General features: G+C 42.9%; 1 protein-coding gene across 7 annotated transcripts in view; it reads right to left on the bottom strand.

Annotated features, from left to right (window-relative positions):
• Positions 1-26,649, bottom strand: part of PTPN4 (protein tyrosine phosphatase non-receptor type 4) — a 302,113-nt gene that overhangs the window by 214,248 nt on the left and 61,216 nt on the right. For 4 of the 7 annotated variants that reach the window (XR_005586213.1, XR_005586214.1, XM_039494795.1 and 1 more), the window contains exons 3-5: positions 21,847-21,954; positions 4,094-4,136; positions 3,915-4,014 (exon numbers count right to left, since the gene is read on the bottom strand). Coding sequence is in view for 5 of the 7 variants with exons in the window: in XM_039494795.1 (XP_039350729.1) it covers positions 3,915-4,014; positions 4,094-4,136; positions 21,847-21,954 (251 nt within the window). In the remaining 2 variants the exon portion in view is untranslated. Of the gene's footprint in view, positions 1-3,914; positions 4,015-4,093; positions 4,137-13,492; positions 13,782-21,846; positions 21,955-26,649 lie in introns of those variants that run through there. The other 3 variants (XM_039494797.1, XM_039494800.1, XM_039494799.1) reach the window with 2 other exon arrangements.

Genomic DNA, 26,649 nt, shown 5'->3' on the forward strand with positions numbered 1-26,649 from the left:
CAAAGCTGTGTTCAGGCACCTAAATAAAAGTTGCCTACTGTTCAGAAGTACTAAAGCATTTATAAGTCTCATATGATTGTACAGATTTAGGCTTTTACTTTTAGGTACCCAAGTTTGAAGATTTTTTTTTCCTGACTTAGCTCATATTACAAATATATAAAAATTGTTTTATTTTTGTTCCAGGTATATAGAAGCAGAAATTAGTTTAGCAACTGAGGATATCTGACACCAATTTATTGTTTCAATTTAATATCAGGGTTGAGTGGTTTGTCTTCCTCCCTCAATTTAGAAAAATTATGAATGCAAAATCTTATTGCATTATGTTAAAGTCTTTCTGCAACTTTTCCTACCTTCCATAATTTTTTGTTCTATAAACGGCATATTTCAGTATTTTCTTATTTTATTTTAAATGACTTTTAAATGAAAACAGCTTATTTAAAATAGCTCATCTGCTCCTCCCACTGTTTACCCTTAAGGTGGGAAATAAGCAGCAAATGAGCAGATGAAACATTCAAAATAGGGAGACTGTTTTCAATCAAGTACATTTAGTGACAGAAAACAGATGACAGCAAATTACTTACTTATTGCAGTTATTTTATAACAAAAATTAAGGCAACCTTTATTATATTTAAGTGTATTTCTTTGAGTCTATTATTTGCTACAAGTATATGCTACAGTTCACATTTTCAAATGCAACTACTGATTTTTGGGTACCTCCATTTTTTGGGTGCCCAAACTGGGACAACTTAAATGGCCCTGGTTTCCAGAAAGTGCTGAAAAACTCAGCTACTGAAAACCAGGGCCCTCTAAATTGTCTGAAGTTGGGCACTCAAAAATGAAGGCACTCAAAATGAATAGTCACATTTGAAAATGTAGGCTTCCCTGAAAAAGGAAAGAGACTCTGGCAGGATGAGATTGAACATGTACCCATAATTCACCCAAAAGTTATATATATACTGTTTCCTCCAACCCCTCATTAAGGTTTAGAGGATTTAAAGGAAGTGAACATTTAAATCTAAATTAGAAAGGTGGCAAAGCACACACACTGCAAATGAGAACCACCCCCATAATAGGGGGTATAGTGACAACAGGTGGTTGCTTTCTTGTACGTAACACTGCTTTGCGACACCCCAGGTCCTGGTATTGAGCCCATCGCGTATTTTTCTTCTTGCACATCTGCTTTGACAGTTGTAACACAAAGATTCATACAACTCAGGCCTTGGGACAGTAAATTAATAGTAAATAATTGTTTGTGTAGCTGTTTATATTATCAGAAGCACTGTTTGTACTAAAATATTTAACAGATTAATATTTACTGTCATGACAGAATTCAAACATTTAGAATTAATTTATTGCATTAAAAATTAAGAGGATTTTTACCGATTCTTTCATTTTATTACAAATTGGTATGTGAACAACAACTGCCTTATAATAGTTATGTAAGGGTTCCTGATATGGACTTTTAAAGTAGGTTAACAATAGTGAAGAACCCCACGAGCATTTTTACAAATGTGGTTGCATATACAGAGGAACCAACCCATCCATAAGCGAAATGCAGTTACCTCTGGGGTGCAATGTGGCAGCTATTCAGGGGAAGAAACACCGCATTTTGTACCCAGGAGTAGAAACAGGGTGCATGTAAAGTGACCAGAATGGAATTCTGCAAATCGGCACTTATCGAGGACATTGGGCCTAACAAACCCCTAATGCACACAAAAAGTATTCTAGGATCTTCATTTGATCACACATAATAGTAAGTTCAGGATGACATGTAAAACTGAAGGTATAAAAACACTGAAGGGTGTTCTCAGTCCCTGGCAGGCGCGGGGCCGTGGCTTAAGCTGGAGAGAAGCCGTGGCCCCGCGTCTGCCGGAGACAGAGAACTCCAGGGCTGCAGACTTCATTCTATACTAAAGTAAGAATAATAAATATATTTGGATCAGCAGTTCAACAATGTTTTACTTTTTTAAAATAAATAAGATGTAAACTGTTTATGGTATTTATTTTGTAAAAACGCCTTAATTTTTCTTACAGGTAGATAAAAAAGAGCAAATTCACATGGTAAGGTGAAAGAGTAATTGACGAATAATTTAATTTAATAACTTTTACATGTAAAATTACCCTTTTTATCTTAGCGATTCATATATTATGTAATATTAAATATGATGTTTTTCATATTGTTTAATGCACAAATACAAAATAAGCCTTGAAAAATTGCTGGCGCCCGCCACACTCTTCTGAAAACATGAATGTGCTACTGGCCACAAAAAGGTTGGGGACCACTGACTTAAGGCATGTAAACCTCTTCTACTTTGTTGAACAAAATGGGAAATAAATAGAAATTAAAGCAACTTTAGCAATGTAGGTCTAAATTAGCTTGCACAATGCATTCACATCTTAAATAGTAAGAACAATGAAGATGGAGCTATGTTAAATTAAAACAACCTTAATAAATGTTAAATATGTTAACAATCTTAATACCTGTTAAAAATAGATTGTTTGCTAGCAAGAGTTTATTTCAATGGACGGAGGATGAACAGGCAGCCAAAAGTATGCCCCCTTTGTTGCCCACGTCTGTTGGTCCCATGAACATTAACAGCAATTTTAGGACGTTTTCGTCTGCCTTTGTGCCAAGTTATATACAGCCAGAAAGATTGGAAAGATAGCATCTACCGAATTATTGATTAGCAACAGTCAGTGCTGGTAAGAAAATGGCCATCAATGTCTGGAAAATATATTTTATGACATATCATCATATATTTTATCTAAGTTTTGAAAAGAAAAAAAAATTGCCTATTCTAACAACAGACATGGGACAAGTTAGGCTCTTTGGGAACCTAAATAAAAATGGCCTTCCTGGGTTTTTTTAGAGGGACCAAGGATCTACAAATCCCACTTAAGTCACCTTCTGTTGTAAATGCTCAGCAATTTGAAAAAAAAATCAGACTGCATATACTTGGGTGCCTAAAAATGGAGGAGGCATCTACATTTACACACCTTGGTTTGAAAATTTTGGGCACACCTCTTAAGAATACAGGACATTCACAACTTTTTAATCTGGTACCAATTGAGCATTCCCTTTATACAATTTAGGCCCAGATTAGTACAGCTATTCAGGTGTTGCTGCACTCAACACTGTAAAACCTAACTGATTTAAGATCTTAAACCTCATTTTGAAAAAGTTTTTTTACGGTTGCCTAAATCCCTTTTAAAATGAGATTTAGGCTCCTAACTCAGTTAGGTACTGCAACACTGCTTGCAGAAATGCCTAAAGACCTGTAAAAATCTGAGCCTTAGGCACATTACTACACAGTAGGCACACCGAAATTACTGTATTTGCGTCAGCTAAGATTGCTGCTGTATCACCATAAGTCTCCATATTATACTAATAAAAGTGAAGTTGAAGACTGATTGATATGCATGGCTGAAAAAAATTAGCAAGAAACTAATATACAAAAGGAATGATGAGTCAGCATAATTTCAGAAATATTATGATGTTTTCAAACATAAGAGACAAATATGGGTTAAAATGAAATTTGTACCCATTGATGAGTAAGAGAAAGAAAGTTTTCCTTTTTTCTTCTCTTCCCTTTCTTACTTTTCTTTTCCTATGTCTACCTGAACAATGTTTTCTCTGTGAGATTATTTCATATGTACACTAGATTTCTACACTATGTATTCAAGGCTTCATTTTAAAGGTTTTTGTGTAGTTCGTGGGCTTACAGCATGTGAATTTTAGTTATCAGCTATGGAAAATCCTAAACACACTACAAAAAACATGAATAAATCAGGTTTTTAAGAGACAATTCCAATAAGTAATACCTTCAAAAAACTAATTATGCTTTCTTATAATACTTAGTTCCACTTTTAAATTTCCTAGAAGAATGTTGCAATGGTAAACTACCTAAACCTACCTTGTATATTCTTCTTGGAGCTTGTTAGGGTCACTCACAAAAAATTTGACTCTGAAGTTCAAACTGTAAGGAGATCCTCCTAGAATTAACAAAAGCATTTCTAATTAATCAGGTTACTTTAAAATCCTTATTCAATAAAAATTATATTTGAAATAGACCAAATAAATATATTTGCTCACTTTTTAATTGTTTCCTGATTGGTTTGTTTGGATCCAGCCACCTCTAGGGAAAAAAGAGATAAACTATATATTTATTTATTTTTAAAAGAAAACAACACATTTCACAAATTAATCTGACATGATCATGCTAAGAAACAATTTTTTTCTTGTTACTTAATTTTTGAGCTTCTTATGCAGAATTGGCCTTTTGGCATGCAAAGCCCAGTGAGTAATTTTCTGAGAGACCACAGGTTATCACAAACATACCCAATTACTCCCTCTGGCATCTGTCTCTATGTACCTTATGGAGCTAAGGCTACTCCCAGCTCCCTTCACAGGTGGCTGCCTGCAGCTGAGCTAGCCTCTTAGCTGAGCACCTAGTTACAAGGGTTAGAATTTAACAATGTGAGAACACTACTGGACTGAGCAGGGACTGACAACAAGAGACGACAACATTCTAATTCTGGCTCTGAATTACTTAACCTTTCTGGCTTTTTTCCACCATCTGTAAGATACCTACTTCGCAGGGGTGCTGTGACAATTAGTTAACATTTGTAAAACACTACATGTAAAACTCTCTAAATACACAAAAACCCTTCCAATGGCTGTGAACTAATAGTCCCAGAACCCAAGTTTACTGGGAAGATTGCTGGATGAAATACTTTGAGACATTGGCAACTGAACACAAACAGCTAGGCTCCATTTCTCTTGCTGCAAGGAACTAGCGTACCCCAAAAAACAACTTTACTTCATTCAAAAGTAAGCCGTGCAATAGTATCCTAGAAAAATCTAAATGAGAAAACAACTACTTGCCCTACTATAAATTAATATTGGTTTTTCAAAAGGTGTGTCCATATGTATTCCATTACTGGTGTGCATGCATGCCATGCACGAGATCAGATTCTTTTTATCAGCAAAATCCATTGGGGCTGCATCTGCACTCTACGTGCAGGGAGAATAAACAGCAGAGTGGGCCCAACTGTCCCTCAGTTTCTTTGTCAAGACAGAATCCAGGTGTTACAGGACTCCATGGCAGCAGGGAGGAAGAGAAGATCACAGAATACACATGGACAACACATCTCAAAGAATCCCATTTACTGGAGGGTAAAGTATCTATTCTTTCTCCTTCAAGTGATTGTTCAAATGTATTGCACTTCTGGTGACTCACAAGCAGTGACCTCGTAGGAAGGAGGATTGGTGCTTGCTGTCTATTTCAATAACGACTGGAGTACTGTTCTGCCAAAGTGCGTGTCTGACACTGATGCCTCTACCAGTGAATTATACTGTATAAAATGTGAACTGATTCCCTCATAGCTTCTCAGAGAATCAACAGGTTGTCTCTGTTCTGATGGAGCGGGTTCTAAACTGCATGAGTGAATCTAATCTAGCTAACTCACAGTATGATTTAATACAGTTAGAGACCCATTTAAATTATCTTTGGGTAGATACTGCCTGATCCTTCATTCTAGCTGCAAATGCTATCATTAGCCTAGAGGAGCTTCTGAATGGTTTTGTTTTGCTCAGCAAAATGACAGAGCCTTAACTACATCAAAGGTAACAAGGATTCTGGTGGCACCTTAAAGACTAACAGATTTATCTGGGCATAAGCTTTTGTGAGTAAAACACCACTTCTTCAGATGCATGGAGTGAAAATTACAAATGCAGGCATTATATAATGACACATAAAGGGAAGGGAGTTACCTCACAAGTGAAGAACCAGTGTTGACAGAGCCAATTCAATCAGGGTGGATGTAGTACACCCCCAATAATAGAGGAGGAGGTGTCAATTCCAGAAGAGGCAAAGCTGCTTTTGTAATGAGCCACCCACTCCCAGTTCCTATTCAAGCCCAAATTAATTGTGCTAAATTTGCAAATGAATTTTAGTTCTGCTGTTTCTCTTTGAAGTCTGTTTCTGAAATTTTTTTGTTCAAGTATAGCGACTTTTGAATGTCCAGGAAGATTGAAGTGTTCTCCTACTGGCTTTTGTATGTTACTATTCCTGATGTCCAATTTGTGTCCATTTATTCTTTTACGTAGGGACTGTCCGGTTTGGCCAATGTACATGGCAGAGGGGCATTGCTGGCACATGATGGCATATATAACATTAGTAGACGTGCAGGTGAATGAGCCTCTGATGGTGTGGCTGATATGGTTGGGTCCTCTGATGGTGTCTCTAGTGTAGATATGGGGACAGAGTAGGCAACGAGGTTTGTTACAGGGTTTGGTTCCTGGGTCAGTGTTTCTGTGATGTGGTATGTAGTTGCTGGTGAGTATTTGCTTCAGGTTGGGGGGCTGTCTGTAAGCGAGGACTGGCCTGCCTCCCAAGGTCTGTGAGAGCGAGGGATTGTTTGCCAGGATAGGTTGTAGATCACTGATAATGTGCTGGGCAGTTTTTAGCTGGGGGCTGTACATGATGGCCACTCTGATTCTGTTATTTTCCTTGTTGGGCCTGTCCTGTAGTAGGTGATTTCTAGGTACCCATCTTGCTCTGTCAACTACATCAAAAGTATGCAGTTTGGCTTCCCCCTGTTTCAGTTTGGGAAAGGAAATGGCAGATGAATCACCTGAGTTAAATGGAAGCCTGAAACAATCTTTGGTAAAAATGCAGGGTTAGGCCTAAGGGTCATCTTATCCTTATGGAAAGCGATGTTAGGTAGACCAGCCATAAGTGCCTGAACGTCGCTATCCCTTCCAGTTAATGACTGTGCTCCTCCCTGTCTGCTAACACCATTGTGTTATCTGTCATCACCTGGTCTGCCAGTCCACTCAGTACAGAGAGAAATACTGTGCAGGCTAATCAAACAGTTCAGAGCTGTAGTATACTGTATGAAGGTAATTCTCTTCAGGAGCCCATGGGACTTGGGTTTGAAGGTAGTAAGGTGAGCTCTTCAGCTGAGCACAGAAGCATCTATTAGCAGTGCCTTGGTGACAAGTGGAGAAAACAGTCCACGTTTGCAAACCTGCACAGAGTCCTTCTATCAGTTTAACTATTAGAGGACTTCTCAGGGGATCAGTACGCACATGTTCATGTGATGTGTGTTTGGTAGCTACACCATTTTCAACTACTTCTGTAAGGTGGGTGTAGTCTGGCATGCTATGTGATGTAAATACAGGAAACAATGTGATCAAGAGAACTGAGGCAAACTCTTACTGACATTCAAGGGTGAGCCCGCAGCTGGTTGATGAGGCCTACAATGGTACTGAATCTGTTTTATGGCAGATAAGTTCTTGCTGTTGTGGAATCTAACACTACTCCTACGAACTCTATCCTTTGGGTTGGCACTAAAGTTGACTTTTCTCTGTTGCTTCTGAGACCCAGCTTAGTGTAAAGTTGTAGGATCATATGAAATTGAGTCATTCATTTGTTGCACTGGTCTCCCTCAAATGAGCCAATCATTGTGGTGCGAGTCTACCTATACCCTTTGCTTTCTCAGGTGAGCCATCATGACTGCCAAGCACTTGGTGACTACTGTTGGTGCTGCTGAAAGACCAAAGGGCAGGACTCTGTACTAATTGCGGTAATTTCCCACTTGGAATCGCAGGTATTTTCTGTGTGCAGGGTAGACTGATATGTGAAAGTATGTGTCCTGTAGGTTAACAGCATGAACCATTTTGGGGGATTTAAGGATGGGATTAGAGAGGTTAGAGATTTGAATTTTAAGTGGCAGATTAAGGTGTTGAGACAGCTCAAATCCAGAATTGGGCGGCATACCCCTTCTTCAGGATTAGAAAATGTGAGTAAAACCCCTTCTCTCTGAACCCTAGAGGCACATCTATTGCTCCAAGATTTAGATGTAAACTCATTTTTAATAATCTCTCATGAGTGGTCCCTAAAGAGGGCTGGGTGTTAGGAAGGTTCCGAAATTGAATGGAACACCCACATTCTGATTATTTCTAAGATCCTGAGGTGATGTGATCCCAAGTCTCCAGAAAATAAAAAAGGAAACTGCCAAAAGAAGGGGAGGGAAAGGGAGATCAAGTAAATAGATCCTCTAAATGCTCCAAGTGGCTCTTGACTAACATGTCAGATTTGCTACTTTAAGACGGACACAGCGTGACTATGCAGAGGCTTTCCTCCACTGAAATCTCTACTTTTTCCTGGTGGTTCAGAGGATCGTTGTTCACTATAGTAATAAGCGGAGCGGCCCCGTCTAGAATAACTCAGCAGTCTGGGCTGTTTCCTTCCTGGGACTGCTGTATAAATCCCCAAAGACTGAAGAATATCATATGACTCTTTCAGGAAGTGCACAACTTCCTTTGTCTTGATATTAAAGGAGTTCTCAAGAGCTGTCTGGACCTCTTTGGTAGTTTTCTCTGCTGTTTGGGGGAAATTTTTCAATAAAAAGATATTTTGTCCCAATTTATGATGTCACTAAGAGACATCATAATTTATATTTCACTAAGACAGCCTAACAATTAGCACTACACATTTGTAAATTTGAGGAAGAGTAGTTCTTCCTACCAAATAAATCTAATGGCCAATCTTCCAGGCATTACCATATACAAAATGTCAAGCAGTCTGAGTGATTTTTCTTGCACAATTTCAACTGGAATCTCAAAGGTATCCACCATTCAGCGCAGCAGTTCTTGAAAAGTCTTATAATAGTCAGGTCAGGTAGACATAGCAGCCATTGCTACCTCATCAAGCAAAAAGGTGGAAATGTCTGTTGGAATTATCTGTTCCTCAATCTAAGGGTGTTTTCTCATTTTTTTTTCTCATCTTGCTGAGCATTGTGCCTCTTCAGCCTGCATGATTTTGCAGAGGAGGGAGATGTCACTTTTCAGGGGGCAGTAGAGGTTGGTTTCCATGCTGGTGGCATGCCCCAAGACTGCCAGTCAGGTAAAGGAAGGTAGTGCAAAAAGTAAACTAATAACATAAATGTTAAAAGTAATTATAACTGAATATTCTACAAATATATACAGTAAGTAATACTGGTAAGATGTTTGTTTTATTCTAGTTCTGACATGCCCCTTTTATGGTATGTAATTATCTGCTCAAAGCCCAGAAGGTTTTAGAAGTAAAAAAAACACTAACCTTTTAATCACATGCTCACTGGATAACTCTGAGGCTCCCTCTAAGCTCTGCACGGCTGCTTCTTAATCACAGCTGCCCCCATTACTACACCATTGTATTCAATTAGCATTACACACAACATCAGAACACTAGAGGGAGTTTGGATATGAGAGTCAAGAAGGAAGGAGAAAATGGGAAATAAGATAGCCACAGCTGTTGCAATTTTTTGAGTTTGTCTGAATAAAGAATTGTATTGATTTTTACTGTTCTTTTATTTAAGTCAAAACACAGATTCCAGCTCTCCCACACCCACATTTATTTCCCTGTTATGTCAATGTTTTTCTCCCTATCAACCTCATTCCTTAAGGAAAGAGTCTGGAATGAAGGGGTTAAATATGATTATTACCTTGACAGTATCCCTATCAGAACAGCCTACAAGTGACATAATCCTGGATGAAAACCCGAATTAAAAACATCTAAAATGTGCTGAACAGCTTTATTTGGTAATAAACATTGAGTTCTACTGTTTAGCCACAGACTGCTAGGAAGAAGAGGAAAACAAAGTTTAGAAAAATCAGTAAACATCATTGAAAGTATTAGATTCCTTCAGTAGTCTCACATTCCAGGGAGAAAAGTATCATAGAGGTAGTCCTCTCTAATAAAACAAGTCAAGGAACATTATTGTAGCAATTGAGGGACGTCAATCTCTTACATACACAACAGATATTCAGTAAAACAGATGAAAGAGAAGGCTGGGGCGGGGGCCACAAAAGCCATTATTCCTCCTATTTAAAGTGTTGTTTTCCTTTGTGAAACTATGGAAGTCCAATTCTTTCTATCCTAAGGAACAAAGAGCATTCAGTGTCCACTGAAAGCAAAGGGGGTAGATTACTGACTGTATGCGCAACATTCAATAATTGCTTTCTAGGTCACTGATTTCTATTGTTCATCCTGTGCATCCATGTTAAGAACAACAATGCTAGCTTGTCACAAAAAAGGGTGGAATCTAAGTCTGGACACAATAAACTTGACATGCTCATAACCTCAGAACAGAAAATAAGCAGGAAATAGTAATATTACAAGCAATGAAGTCTAGTCTTAAAACCAGTAAATATTTAATGGGATAAAATGAGAAACTTTTCAAGAAATAAAGACCACATTAATAAAATATAAAAAATACTTCAGAATTGTTTATATAACATGTAGAACACACATTTTGCAAAATGTATTTTCTATAAAAATATGGCTACTTTAATGCGCACTTGCTTACCGTAAGCAATTTTTTGGATTTTTTTAGAAAAATATTGCATATATTTTAATAAAGAACGCAGGAACACCAACATTTGTCACCAGGAGGCATTCACACATAGCCTCTCTTTAGAGATTAAATCTGGGTGAATCTCCCATTTAATCTGTATCACTGTTTATTTGTTCCAGACTAACAGAAACAGTTTATAGTGAAAATTTATTATTTTTAACATTCTATACAGCAATGGCTATCTTAACCTTTCCAGACTACTGTAACCCTTTCAGTCTGATTTGTCTTGCATATCCCCAAGTTTCACCTCACTTAAAAACTACCTGCTTACAAAATCAGACATAAAAATACAAGTGTCACAGCATACTATTACTGAAAAATTGCTTACTTTCTCATTTTTATCATATAATTATAAATCAATTTGAATATAAATATTGTACTTACATTTCAGTGTATCGTGTATACAGAGCAATAGAAACAAGTCATTTTATGAAATTTTAGTTTGCACTGACTTCATTAGTGCTTTTTATGTAGCCTGTTAAACTAAGCTAATATCTAGATGTGTTGATGGCGTACCCCCTGGAAGACCTCTGTGTACGCCCAGGAGTACGTGTACTCCTGGTTGAGAACCACTGCTATATGGTACCTTACCACTCTTAGAAAGGAAGACTTACACTCTGCTAAATTCAAATTAGCACCACAGGACAATTAAGAACAAGCATCTGTCTTGTCCTTATAGGCTGCCTTGGTAATATATAGAAAATCCTTCCAGAAAAGAAAAAAATTAATGCAAGTGATCTTTAAACCAAGGGTGCCAAACACATTCTAGACTTTTTCATACTAGGATTATGATGTGCTGTTACCTAAAACATACTAACATACACATTTCTAAAATCCATTGTAAACAAGTCAGACAATTGCCATCAAGAGTTGCCAAAACTGGTCAAGTGCTTTGTCTATAATGTATTTTAAATACTATTAGTTACCACAGGTGTTCTCAACCTTTTTCTTTCTGAGGCCCTGCCAACATGCTATAAAAACTCCATGGCCCAGCTGTGCCACAATAACTGGTTTTCTGCATATAAAAGCCAGGGCCAGCATTAGAGGATAGCAAGCAGGGCAGTTGTCCAGGGCTCCACGCCACAAGCAGCCTCGCAAAGCTAAGCTGCCCAGGCTTCAGCTTCAGCCCGAGGTGGCTGGGCTCGATGCCCCGGACTTCGGTGCCATGTGATGGGTTTTCAGCTTTCTGCCCTTGTCCCCAGTGAGTCTGATGCTGGCCCTCCTTGGGGCCCCCCCTGAAACCTGCTCACAGCCCCCCAGTGTGGCCCAGACCCTTGGTTGAGAAGGACTGAGTTAGCACACACTAACATCACACCTCTGAATCCTTCATTAGATAAGACCTCAGTGATAAGGGCTGAACTACCAGTTCAGTTACAGTTCATGTGCTGGGAATAAAAAGTTCATCGACAAGAGGCAAATTTAGCACTGTGTGTGATTTTAGTTTGTGCCTAGCTAAGTTAAATACTGCATTTAATTATGTATTATTTGTCTTATAGTAGCATTTAGAGGCCCCAACCAAGATCAGTTAAAGATAATTATTTTCTCTCTTTAGAATAAAGATATGTATGAAACCTTTCTTCCTCTCCTCATCAACTTACGCTTCTGTGCATTCCACCCTGAGCAATCATCTCAATCTTCCACCTTTTTTGAGACTTTTCCCTATCTGCTGTTTCATTTTGTATATATTAATGCCAGCCCTCCTTCCCCCTCTCCCACAATATTTAGGAATTTCATACCCCTGGGGGAGTCTCTCCCTTGCCCACATTTCCCTTTGCAGAGTCTCTCCTCTTCCCCTTCTCTTTGGGAGTTTCTCCCTCTGCTTCATGTTTCATCTGAGGGGGTCAGAGAAGCAGCTGATTCCATGAATCCTGTAAACTCAGCAGCAGTGGCAATAGCAGCAGATGTGAATGGAGGATGGAGGCTGAAAAGAAGCCTCATCTTCGCTCTGGTGCTGCATGGCTCAGTGACAGTACGGAGTGGAGTATGGACTCCACTCTTGCATAGCTTTGGCAATGCTGGCAAGGGCAAAGGGTGTGTGAGGCTGTCAAAGAGCCTCATCTGAGTCTCATCTGTGCAATATTGCAGTGCTGCCGGCTGTATAGAGGGAGGAGAGGAAGGAGGAGGTGTTCAGTACCTGTGCCCTGTCAGGTATAATATTCCTCCCAATCCTGGCTTCCTCTCAGATGCTCTGACGTGGGCTGGATAACTTTTGTAAACCATAGAGGGAGTTGCTAGACAGAAGAAAAGGTTGGAACGGGCCTGCAGGCCACATGTTTGACATCCCTGCCTTAAACTGTCCCAATTAACTCTAAATTACACTGTCAAAGTTTTAGCCATATTGTACGTTACTTTGTGCTTATAGTGCCTTCCACATGGTACAGTATCATGAAGTGTCTTCTAGGTGATTGCAAACAGTTAACTACAATGAAAATTCTTGCACAAACATTCTAACCATAACAGAACAGCAATAATAAAAGAGATAATTGAAAGTTACCATTAGATCCATCAATTAGTATATTTCTAACTTTGATTTTGATGTACCTAAGGTTGGAACTCACTGCCAGTTAAGGCATGTAAACTACGATTATAAACACTCATGCTCAGAAAAGTCTTTTATTCATTGTTTTAGAGCAATAAACTGACTCTCCTTGCCAGATATTGGACTACCCTCAACATATAATGGATTCAGAGATGTGTACAGTTGTGGACTAGAATAAAAAAATGACCTTATACGTACACACAATCTAAAAATTAATTTTTTTAACTGGTAGCCAAATAATATGGAAAATACCTTGTACCCCAGCTAAGACAATTATGCAATTCAGTAGACAGTGATTTTACAAAAGAGTCACATACTCATTTCAGTTTTCACTTGATGACTATAAGCATTAACACTTTCACTCCAAACCTGTAACTACTCAATCTCTATGCAGGTTTTTTTGACAAAGTTAGCCATAAGTGCTGCTGACCCACTTATATGACATAGCTAGAGAAGATGGTACAGTACTACAATGACTTCTATCATTCCTCTTTACCAGGACCCAGAGTGTGATGATAGCAACCGGACCTCTTCTTAAAAGTTTCTCACCTTAAAAGAGGCCCACATCGATCTATTCTGTCCTTCCATATCAAATATCTACATGAGACCACTTGGAGAATTTCAGAGGTGCCACAAACTCTGCTGTCATCAGTATGTTGATAATGCCCAGATGTACATTTTGCTATCCAGGCACAACAATCGACATCATATATATGTCACAATGCCAACAGGTCATCACCTGAATGAACACCTAACTCAAACCCAACCCAAATAAGACTGAAGTGATCCCAGTTGGAGCAAGAGAATACTCTGAAGGACTTGCTGGAATATTACCATCCCATTCCATTGGAAAGTGTCTCCACCCTTTTGGCAAAGCAGCTTGAAGCCTTAGGATCCTGTTTAAGTCTTCACTAAGCTTGGACAACTGAAATTCTTCTTCCACTGCCCGAATGAGCACCACATTTAAGCTCAAGTATAATATTAAGGCAAGGTCAGATTAAGGAACTTTTGGGCCTTGTGCGCTATAGAAATTGGGACCATCCCCACCTTCCTTAAACTAGACGGCAAATGTGATCATTGTAATTAAAGGCCACAAATCCATTAAAACCTTTTGAGCAATGGAGAGAAAGGCTATTCTACACAGCAGAAAAGATGGTTACTCACCTTTGTAACTGTTGTTCTTCGAGATGTGTTGCTCATATCCATTCCAATTAGGTGTGCGCGCACTGCGTGTACGTTCGTCGGAAGATTTTTACCCTAGCAACACTCGGTGGGTCGGCTGGGCGCCCCCTAGAGTGGCGCTGCTATGGCACCGGATATATACCCCTGCCGACCCACCCGCCCCTCAGTTCCTTCTTGCCGGCTACTCCAACAGTGGGGAAGGAGGGCAGGTTTGGAATGGATATGAGCAACACATCTCGAAGAACAACAGTTACAAAGGTGAGTAACCGTCTTTTCTTCTTTGAGTGCTTGCTCATATCGATTCCATTTAGGTGATTCCCAAGCCTTACGTAGGCAGTGGGGTCAGAGTGAGATGTTGCAGAATGCAAAACTGCTGAGCCAAAAGCTGCATCATCTCTGGACTGTTGGACCAGCGCATAATGTGAGGCAAAGGTGTGGACCGAGGACCAGGTAGCTGCGTGACATATCTCCTGAAAGGGTACGTGAGCCAGGAAGCCAGAAGAAGCCTGAGCCCCGGTGGAATGTGCAGAGAGGTGGCTCGATGGAACATGGGCCAAGTCACAGCAGGTGTGGAAGCACGACGTCACCCAAGATGAAATCCTCTGGGAGGAGACGCGTAGGCCCTTCGTTCGGTCTGTCGCTACGATGAAGAGTTGGGACATTTTAAGAAAGGGCTTTGTCTGCTCGATATAAAATGTGAGCACCCTACGGACGTCTAGGGAGTGCAATTGTTGCTCCCTTCGCGATGAGTGTGGCTTCGGAAAGAAGACCGGAAGGAAGATATCCTGGTTGATATGAAAGGCCGACACCACCTTAGGGAGGAAAGCCGGATGTGGTCACAACTGCACCTTGTCCTTGCGAAACACAGTATACGGTGGGTCCACCATGAGAGCCTGAAGCTCGGAGACTCGTCTGGCCGATGTAATGGCTACGAGGAAAACTGTCTTCCAGGACAGATATAGCAGCGAGCAGGTTGCCAGTGGCTCGAATGGGGCAGTCTTAAGACTGGTTAAAACCAGGTTGAGGACCCAGGTTTGGGCGGGGCGGCGAACTTGGGGGTATAAGCGCTCCAAGCCCTTGAGGAACCTAGAAACCATAGGGTGCGAGAATACGGAGCGGCCACTCTCCCCTGGGTGGAAGGTAGAGATGGCTGCCAAGTATACCCTCAATGACGACACCGCCAGGCCCTGCTGTTTGAGAGACCAGAGGTAGTCCAAGATGGAATGGATCAGGACCTCGGTGGGAGTAACATTGTGCGTTTTGCACCAGCAAGAGAAACGCTTCCACTTGGCCAGATAAGTTAACCGAGTGGAAGGTTTCCTACTACCCAGGAGTACCTGTTGTACCGAGGCAGAGCAACATAACTCGGATCGGTTTAGCCACGCAGCAGCCATGCTGTGAGGTGCAGGGATTGCAGGTCTGGGTGGTGAAGTCTGCCGTGATCCTGGGTTATGAGGTCTGGGCAAAGAGGCAGGGGAATCGGGTTGGCTATCGACAGGTCTAGCAACATGGTGTACCAGTGCTGCCTGGGCCACGCTGGAGTGATCATGATCAGGTGCGCTCTGTCCCTGAGGAGTTTTAGCAGGACCCTGTGAACCAGCGGGAATGGTGGAAAAGCGTACAGCAGATGGCTAGTCCATGGCATCAGAAAAGCATCCGAGATCGAGCCCGGGGAGAGGCCTTGGAATGAGCAGAACGTCTGGCACTTCCTGTTCTCGCGAGAAGCGAAGAGGTCTATGCGGGGAAAGCCCCACTTCCGGAAAACGGAATGGATAACGTCCGGACGAATCGACCACTCATGAGACAGGAAGGATCTGCTGAGGCGATCCGCTAGAGTGTTCCGGACCCCTGGGAGAAAGGATGCTACCAGGTCTATCAATTGGGCTATGCAGAAGTCCAAGAGCTGGATAGCTTCCTGCAAAGAGGGGAGGACCGTGCTCCTCCCTGCTTGTTTATGTAATACATGGCCGTTGTGTTGTCTGTGAACACTGAGACACAACGGCCTTGTAGGTGCTGCTGAAACGCCTGGCATGCAAGGCGGACTGCTCTCAGCTCTCGGACATTGATGTGCAAGGCCAGCTCTTGAGCTGACCAAAGGCCCTGAGTGCGAAACTGACCACGGTGAGCACCCCAGCCGAGAGATGAGGCGTCCATCGTGAGGGACACCGAGGGGTGAGGTGGATGGAACGGCATCCCTGCACACACCAGGGAGGGCGTCGACCACCAGTCCTGACTGACGCCTATGACCGCCTCGGCCACGCCTGTTGGCAAAGCCCTGTCTTTGTCCAGGCGCAGGGTAAGGGCAGTGAGGCTGGGGATGGAAAGGTCGGCGCTGAGTCACCGGCGTGTGCATGCCGAGAGAGTGCACAGTGACCCTGCTGTCCTTTGCAGCTTAGGGTCAGTTTTTTCGGAGAACAGGCCTTTGCCATCAAAGGGCAAGTCCTGTATAGTATGCTGCAGCTCCGGGGAAGGCTCGACACCTGGAGCCATGAAATGCGCCTCACGGCAACACCCGAGGCCAGAGGCCTGGCAGCGGAGTCAGCTGCATCCAACGAGGCCTGGAGGGAAGTTCTCGCCACTTTCTTCCCTTCTTCCAGGAGGGCAGCAAACTCTTGACGGGAGTCCTGAGGAACCAACTCTGTAAATTTACCCACCGCCGCCCAGGTGTTGTAATTGCAGCGGCTAAGCAGGGCTTGCTGGTTTGCTATGCGGCGTTGCAGGGCCCCTGCCGAGTACACCTTACGGCCCAGTAAGTCCATTCGCCTAGCCTCCTTCGATTTAGGGGCTGGTGCCTGCTGGCCATGGCGTTCCCTCTCATTGACGGACTGGACGACAAGGGAGCAGGGGGAGGATGTACATATAGGTACTCGTCCCCCACTGGAGGGTACCACGTACTTGCGTTCGACTCCCCTGCCCACGGGCGGGATAGTGGCTGGAGACTGCCAGATGGTATCTGCATTGGTCTGGATCGTCCGAATGAACGGTAGAGCCACTCTAGTGAGGGCGTCAGCCGACAGAATGTCTACGACCGGATCCTCTATCTCTGAGACTTCCTCCACTTGGAGGTTCACATTGAGTGCCACCAGTCTCAGGAGGTCCTGATGGGCCCTCAAGTCGATTGGAGGAGGGCCCCAGGAGGATATTCCTGCCACCGTCTCATCTGGGGAGGAGGAAGAAGAAGGGCCGGGGACAAGCGGGTCCTGTGTGGGCTCGTGCTCCTGGACAACCTCCTGTTCCGGTGGGATCTGGGAGTCCGGTGGCTGAACCGGGGCTTCCTCTGTACCAGTCGGAGGGGGACGGCTAATGGTCGCCTCTGGCACCCAGTGCTCTGACGGAACAGAGCGAGATGGGATCACAGGTACGCCTTTGGCCTGGTGGTACGCCCAAGGTGTCCAGAATGACCACTGATGGGGGCCAGGGTCCTGGGCCTGGGGTTCCTGGAAGACTCTGGTGGGCACATCCGAATCACGGTCCTGCGCGTAGGAACTGACCGCGCGGGACGACACTGATGCATGTCTGGATGGCCATGGAGGAGCTGAAAAGCCCTGGGCAGAGTCTCCCTCTCTAGCTGACGTCGCTCGATGCGGCACCAGGGATCAGTACCGGGAGGCATACCGGTACCGGGAGCAAGAACGGGACCTGCGACCGGAGCGGTGCCGGGAGGTCGACCGAGATCTCGAGGCTCGACGTCGGGAGTGGCTATGGGAGTCACGGTGCCTGGAGCTGGATCGGTGCTGAGTGTACCGGACCGGCGAATGGGACGCTGACTGGTGCCACGAGTACGACCGGTACCGAAATGGAGAACGGTGCCAGGACCTGGATCGGCGACGGGACCGAGAATGTCTGCGGGACCGTGATCGTGAACGATGCCGCTCTGCGGTGCCGACGGAGGGTGGTCTGATCAAGGCAGGCTTGCCGATCGACTGTATAACCCGCACCGGCAGTGCCGGGGGTTGAGGCAGCACAGACGCTGTCATTGCAATCAACTCCCTCGCCGTGGAAAATGTCTCTGGCGTGGAGGGAATAGTGAGCTCAACCACAGCTTGCACCGGGGAGCTTTCAGGCACCGGACTCGACGGCTCTTGCGTGGCCGGAATCAACGGTGCCGATATTGTCGGTGCCACGGCAGGTATTGCTGCCGGGCGGTCCGACTTAGTATAGCGCTCAGGCTGCGGAGCAGGTGGCTCGGACGCAGCAGGAGTCTTGTGCCTCTTAACCCTCGGGGAGAGGGATCGGTGCCGAGCGGACATCGGTGCCGGTGCCGGCCGGTGCCGAGAGGCCTTGGTGGTACCAGCGCGATCTGGTGCAGAGGGAGCGCTTCCTGAAGACTGTCCAGCACTCGGTGCCGAGGAGTAAGAGCTGCCTCCATCAGGAGTGCTTAAGACGAAAGTCCAGCTCCTTTTTTGTTCTTGGCTTAAAGGCCTTACAAATGCGGCACTTATCTGTTAGGTGAGATTCCCCGAGGCACTTAAGACAGGAGTCGTGGGGATCTCTTGTCGGCATCAGCTTGTGGCAGGCTGAGCACGGTTTGAAACCTGGTGAACTGGGCATAGGCCCCGGCACCGGGTGCGGGGAAGGGGATAATCCCCGAACCCCTCTGAACTATATACACTAACTATATTACAAATGAATAAAGTTAACTACAACTATATAAAACTGAACTATATACACACGAATTAATGAGAGAAGTACGAGTAGCTAGGGAAGTGGAGGTCAGCTAAGCCGCGCTCCACTGTTCCAACAACCGACACGGGCGGTAAGAAGGAACTGAGGGGCGGATGGGGCGGCCGGGGTATATATCCGGTGCCATAGCGGCGCCACTTCAGGGGGCGCCCAGCCGACCCACCGAGTGTTACAACGTGCACGCGGCGCGCGCACACCTAATTGGAGTCGATATGAGCAAGCACTCGAAGAAGAAACTCTCTTCCCTGGCAGCACTGCATAAGAAGATCATTAAAGCTTCACAGTTCAAGATGGAGTACAGTCAACTTTTTCTAAGTCCCAAAGCAAGAGCAGACAGCAGAGGAGTGCCATCAGTGTCTTCTGCATTTATGTTATGGCTAGAACTTTTAGTAATGACATTATCTACCTACTCAGTTTGCATTTCATCTGCCTTTTTTATTTTTTAAAACTTTTCCTGTTTTTAATGCCTTCAGACCACTCCATTTAATTACGGCATTTAATTAACTTGTACACATTTCACCACATAATGGCCATTTGATTAGTTCACTCCACACCTCATTGCTGCCAGGTGATTTAACTGTGCCTGCATGGCATCACCAAACTACCTGCCTTTTCTTTTCCCACATCCTCATCTCACCCCCACTCTTCTCTATCACTGCATCTCTCTAACTCTACGAAGTCATTTATTCTACTATGCCTTCCTGTACAAAATTATCTTACTATTGTTCCTATGTAGGTGTCTCAAATCATTTATTAAAAAAACTAAAATGCCACTCTTAAATTTAACAGTGATCAAATTTGTATTCAAAATGATAAATGAACAATATGCACATAGAGCAAATCAAGCAATCACATTATGTTTATTCAAACTCTCATCATAACCCTACCATTTATTATCACTCAGAATGAACTCAAACTGTTAATTGAACTCAGATTAAAATACTCAGGGGCAAAGAAAAGAGACCCTACGCATGTTTATTGTGCTATATACATAACAAATTATAAGTTGAAATCTGAAAACTTTCTGATTTATTCCACTTTAATTGTTTTGCACACCCAGTCCTTATTTTATAAAAAAGCATCAGGGTCAGTTGTGGCCCCAAATACCGTATTTTCCGGCGTATAAGGCGACCCCCTAATTTTCCAGTTAAAACATAGGTTTTGGCCAATACTCGCCATATAAGACTACCCCCCCTTCCGAGGCAACACCATTTAATAACATCAGATTTGATTTAAATAATTTTAATTAAAATGGTTTTGACTTACCGGTACTTACCGGGAGTCAGAGGGCTCTGGGCTGCCCGCTGCGGCGGGGAGCCCAGAGCCTTTTAAATCCCAGCCAGGGCCGGGAATCAGAGGGCTCTGGGCTGCCCGCTGCGGCGGGGAGCACAGAGCCTTTTAAATCCCAGCCACGGCCAGGAATCAGAGGGCTCTGGGCTGCCCGCTGCGGCGGGGAACCCAGAGCCTTTTAAATCCCAGCCGCGGCGGGGAGTCAGAGGGCTCTGGGCAGCGCGGTACATACAGTATCAGCACAAGGACGTTCTGTTTTGATTTTGCAGTTCGGTGGAGCTGGCCCTGCATCCCTAGGTATGGGGTGGGAGTGGGATTCAAAGGGCTCTGGGCTGCTGGCAGCCGCGGGGAGCCCTGAGCCCTTTAAATCCCAGCCGCGGCCGGGAATCAGAGGGCTCTGAGCTGCCCGCTGCGGCGGGGAGCCCAGAGCCTTTTAAATCCCAGCCGCAGCCGGGAATCAGAGGGCTCTGGGCTGCCCGCTGCGGCTGGGATTTAAAAGGCTCTAGGCGCCCCGCCACAGCGGGCAGCTCAGAGCCCTCTGATTCCCGGCCGCGGCTGGGATTTAAAGGGCTCAGGGCTCCCCACGGCTGCCAGCAGCCCAGAGCCCTTTGAATCCCACTCCCCCCCCATACCTAGGGATGCAGGGCCAGCTCCACCGAACTGCAAAATCAAAACAGAACGTCCTTGTGCTGATACTGTATGTACCGCGCTGAGCCAATCACGGCAAGCGGTGTCATCTATTAATGCATACAAAGCCTGCTCGGATTGGCTGAGTCAGAGAGGCGGGCTATTACAACCTTTGCCAATCCGAGCAGGCTTTGTATGCATTAATAGATGACACCGCTTGCCGGGATTGGCTCAGCGCGGTACATACAGTATCAGCACAGGGACGTTCTGTATGTAGCCGAAGCTACAGTATGTTTATACCCGGCGTATAAGACAACCCCCGATTTTTGGAGGTTGTTTTTTAGTATAAAAAGTCGTCTTATACGCCGGAAAATACAGTAGGTCTATGTTTAACAGGAAAAAAGTGAGAGGAGTTTTCAAGAGCTCAGCTGCTTCCATACAGGAGTTTCTTCTCAGATATAGCAAAAGGGGCAGAACACCCAGGGAAGCCAGGCTAACTGTAAAGAATAAACCTCTTCTGACATTAAGGGCACCATCTTCTCCTATGTCTATCTTCTCCTATATCCCCCAACTGGCCTGCTTTCTTTACAAGATACCCAAGCCCTGAACTTTGTATATTGTCTTAGGGTTTGTCTAGAATAATGTCTGTGGTCCCATTTTAACCTGAGTTAGTCACAAAACTAGTTTAGGCATAACCTCAATAGGCCTCTCAAACAATCTTAAAAAAAAAAAAAAAAAAGGCTGACCCCAATTCTCACATTTTGAAATACAGAGATGGGAGGGGAAAATAAGTACAACCATAATTTAATTGTTTGGGGGAAAATAGTTTTCCAGTATGAGAGATACCAGATGAAAACTTGCACCCACAAGAATAACTCGTGAGACAGCTTTATCTAAACAGAATAGAGACAGTCCTTTTTGAAGTATATCAAAGAAGATTTATGCCATATTTCAGATTTGTTTTAAAAAAATTGAGTCTACTGAATATACCAGCTGTCATGGACATAAGAATTAGATGAGAACTCCAAAAAAATTAATCAAATTCTCTGAATACTGAAACAAAATCCCTAAACTCTAACAACATGCAAAAAAAAACAGTTTAGAAAACAGATGCAACTTACTGGGTTATCAGTGGAATCGTCAGCCAGCTGTAAACCAAAGTAATCCCTCTCTGTCAAATCGAGATGTTTGAACACTATATCCAACAAAACTTGTCCCTGATCGTTTTTCTGGAAGGAGAAAAAGTCATATTGTTTAAAATCAAAGCGATCTTTAAATGGACAGACTGTTTCATGCATGCACACCTATAGCTTATTTAGGTGTGTCCATAAAATTTACATCCCAAAATCCACAAAAATTCTCCCAACACAATATAATTTTTAAATGAGATACTTCTCTCGTTGCCACAAACAGAAGTTATTTCTCCTCAATTAAAAATGGCTACATAGGAATTTCTTGTTGCCCTCAGAAAAAGAAAGTACAGTAACTATGCAGTTGTTCCATAAAGCTATTCATTTACCAACAAATTTGATGAACAGCAAAACAATTTTAAAAAGTGATAAAATAAGGCAATAAATTAAAATGGAATTTTTTTAGGACATGACAGAATTCAGGTAACACTTTTCAGAACATTCCAGTATCATTCTTCAATCCTAATAAATTAATCTAATATTTCATTTGCAAATCACTCTCTAGATCTAAATCAACACAATTACTGAAAAAATTTTTCTGAGTTACACAGCATGGATATTTAAACAGCTGTATGAATTTTTGCTTGATGGTGAATATCCGTAAAGATGTCTTCGAAGACAATTTTCACTCTAAAAGAACCTATTGAATAGAGTACAGACTAAGGACTAAAATTTTTAATTATGGCCAATGACTGGACATTACTTTCTTTACAAAGCCTCACTACAATAATTCCTTCAAATGCTTGCAAATTTAAATGCTTGGCTTGAAATCAGTAAATAAGGGATTATCTACACTGGCACTTTACAGCGCTGCAACTTTCTCGCTCGGGGGTATGAAAAACACACCCCGAGCGCAGCAAGTTTCAGCGCTGTAAACTTTTTGCCTGGAGCTGGAGCGGAGCTGGAGCACAGCTCCAAAGCCCTGCAGTGTTAGACTAGCCCTAATAGTCCAAAAACAGGAAACATCTTCAAAAAATGTTTTACTACCCTTCTATGCCTATGCTAGCAGCACTTTATACAGTGGTACAGGGATATGGTATACTATATCAGCACAACGTTCCTAGCGTGGACACAGCTACACCAGAAAAGCTGCACTTTTTATCAGAATACTAAAGCCATCCCCATTCCATGAGTGAAACAAGCTATGCCAGTTAAAGTGCAGTTTTAAAGATAGCTGCATCTACTCTACAGATTTCTGTCAACACAGTTATGTTCGTCAGGGATCACACTTCTTTGCCTCCTTGACTGACAGAATTATGCCAGTAGAAGTTTGTAATGTAGACACAGGGAGAGGAAGAGAAAAAGGAAAAAGAGGAATACATTAATGAATTTGTTCAGATTTGAAAGAGATTATTTTATCAGAACTCAACTTCCTGTTATTTAGTGGAAACAAACCAACATTTCTCAAGTGACTATGTACTGAAGTTAAATAGCTTCTTAACTATAGCATCCCTTTCACTACAGCAATTTTCTGAAATCAAAAAGGAAAAGAAATATTCTCAAGACCTAAACGTGCTTCAGAACTAGATACTTTGGTTCTAAGTAAAAGAAAGCCAGATAGCTAGAAAAAGGCATTAGCACTGCATAACCATTCAAAATCACCACAAGAGTTGAAAAAAGTGCAAGGAAAGTAAGATTCGTAAAGCTGACCATCTGACAGGAATAGCCTAAAAATATAAATGCCAGAAAGCAAGTTACTAAAAGCACTTTCAATTTAGGCCCAAAATTTTATTTAATGTAGAAGTTGGAAAGTATTTTAAAAATCCGACATTGTAGTAAAGAAATTTTTAGAACAGCTTTTTACTTGGAGGCCTAGCGTTCTAAGTTTCCTAAAGAACAGACTATTAAGCAGCTGAAAAGTCAGTTAAATTTTGCTTCCTCAGCTAACAAAACCTATGCCTAAAAGTGCTCTGACTAGGGAGCCATAACTATGGCTCCATATATTAAGGTTCCTGTTGCATAAGCCCTATTTTTTTGTAGCTCCCCCCTATAGCTTTGTGTAGGAAAATTAATTTCATGTCATAATTGCCAGGTTTACTCTGAAAACAAAGTAGTTTTTTTCTGAAAAAAAAATGAAAACTGGTCTTTTGTTAAATATTAAGAAATCAGTAGGCACATGTAGTTAAACAGTCAATTAAAAATAATTCTTAACACAAAGGATTAAAAATGTCACATACACAAGCAAAAGACAATAGATATTAACTCACTGTACATACATGGTAATTATGCCACACATTCCTATCTCTGTATACTATTGCTATTTGATAGGACAGTAAGAAAGAGAGAGGGAAGGACAAGACAGAAAGTACATAAATATAGCACTGTAAATATTGATGTAGCTACAGTATTAATTATGTACCAGAAAAGATCAAATCTTGTAAAAGTTTCCAGGAGAAAAAAAAGTCATCCAAGTTACTGTTTCCTGAGATGGCTTTGTAGCATCAATAATTCAGCTACACAGATTTTTACTGAAATCCAACACACTAAGATTTTATTTTGGAGTAAACAGCTAATGAAGATGTCAGTTTGACATTTTACCAAATCCTAACCTAATTTTCAAATTACATCTTAATTAAGGCCCTACTTGAATCGTGGGATGATTATCAAAAAATTGTGGCTCAGTTGTGGGCAAGCCATGGAAAAGTAATAATGGACCTTATTATTTGCAATAAATAAGGTCCATTATTACTTTTCCATGCTTTTCCACTGTCAGCAGCCCAGGGCTGAGCACAGCAACCTGGAGCTGAGCATGGGGGCTCCTGCTGTGGGCAGCATGGGGCTGAGAGCAGGAGCCTGGAGCTAAGAGCAGGAGCTCTCGCTGTCAGCAGCTTGGCGCTGAGAATGGGGGCTCCCGCTATTGGCAACCCCGAGCTGAGACCAGTCGCTCCTGCTGGGGCGGCTTGGGCTCCCACTGTCAAAATTGCAGTGGAAACCTAATATTGTGGAATCCATAATTTCCTCAGTATCACAAATTAAGGAAGGCCTTAATCTTAGTATTTTTAATGCTCGTCACATATTTCTCAAGACAGCTGTAGATCAGAATTCATATTTTTAGAGCCAATGATAGCAACTGTCACAAAAAGTAGTTAATAATTTATGCTTCCTAAAGGTGCCAAGTTAACTTCTGCTGTTTGACTGAATATACAGTTTTCTCGCAACTTACACGCATTTAACATGCATGACTTCAACTTAACACGTAGGGCCGGAGTGGGGCCGTGGCCTCAAGATTTAAAAGTCCTGGGGCACCAGCTGTGGCTGGGAGTCCCAGGGCCTTTAAATCACCCAGGGGGCTCCCAGCTGCAAAGATGGCTGGGAGCCCCTGTGGTGAACTAAAGGGCCCGAGGCTCCAGACACCATGGAGCTCCGGGCCCTTTAAATGCCAGCCCCAGCCCGGCTGCCAAAGCTGCGGGCGGGATTTAAAGGGCTCCTCCGGGCTCCCCACCGTGGCGGGAAGCCCGGTGGAGCCCTTTAAACCCCGCCCGCAGCTCCGGCGGCCGGGCGCATTTAAAAGGCGGTGGGGAGCCCGGGGAGCCCTTTAAATGCCCCCCCCCAGCCCGGCCACTGGAGCTGCGGGCGGGGTTTAAAGGGCTTGGGAATATAATTTCAAGTATACGCGGGTTTCGCTTTACGCGATAACCGCAGAACGGAACCCCCGCCTAAGATTAGATTTACCTGTATATTCTGTAAATGGATTTGGTAATAGGCAGAATGTAAACCTAAGAGTTGATATTGTTCTTTGACATAGAGGAAGCTCAAAAATTAATTTTGTGAGCATATCATCTACACAATGAATATTAAGAGCTCAGAACTTGTTCGTTAGGTTCAAATTATTAGCACAGAGTGTTGTGTTGTTTCAATGTCAGGTGCTATGTAATGAACAGAGGAAGGATTTTGACTGTATGCACTCTTGAACATAGAGTAGTAGGAGTAAAACATAGGGTTTTTCTGTATTAGGGACAGTAAATTAACATAATAAATAGTGGAAAAGTTGTAATATGAAGCAGTTGGAACTTTTGGGCATCAATTACTGTGAACACAATGCCTTAAACTTAGTAAGAGAGAAAGAAAGATAAATATCCGGCAGAAACAGACCTCCATTTAACCAGGTCTTAAATATTGTGGATAGTAATATTGAAGTTTGCCAGCCCCAGATAAAGCTGAAGATTTTTCAGTAAAAGGTCTGAACTGTAATTTTCAATAGTATCACACTCAATGGTTATATTATACATGGAGCAAAATTCATTTTTTAGGATTCTGATGTGACCCTAGCCACTCACAGCTAGAGATTCCCAAGATACAAGGTCTGTAGAATTATTAATTATTATTATTTTAAACCAACTGACATTGATAGAAGGGAATTTGTCAGAAACAAGTTGCATCCCTATGTATGCAATTTGTATTGAATTTTAATATATTTGAAAATGGGAAGTAGTACAATATTGTATTTTATTTTATACTCTGAACCCTCAGCAATGGTGACAGACCTTCAACACTTGAACCACAAGAGTAACTATATCAGCAGGTGGCAGGAGAAGGCTGTTATTCCAGAGAACAAATGTGCCACTGGGTATACGTGGGAGAAGAGCCCTGCCTGGTCTGGCCTGCCCTCTGTCTCTCGTTCCCTTCTATCCTGGGAACTGGGAAAGCTCCTGACCTATGTGATGACCTTGGCGTGTAGATAGCCACTGGAGCAGTGTGTTAGTTTCAAAAGGGTGCACGGGGGAGTCCAGCCTG

The sequence above is a fragment of the Mauremys reevesii genome, linkage group 11 (assembly GCF_016161935.1).
Source record: "Mauremys reevesii isolate NIE-2019 linkage group 11, ASM1616193v1, whole genome shotgun sequence".
NCBI classification, from domain to species: domain Eukaryota; kingdom Metazoa; phylum Chordata; order Testudines; family Geoemydidae; genus Mauremys; species Mauremys reevesii.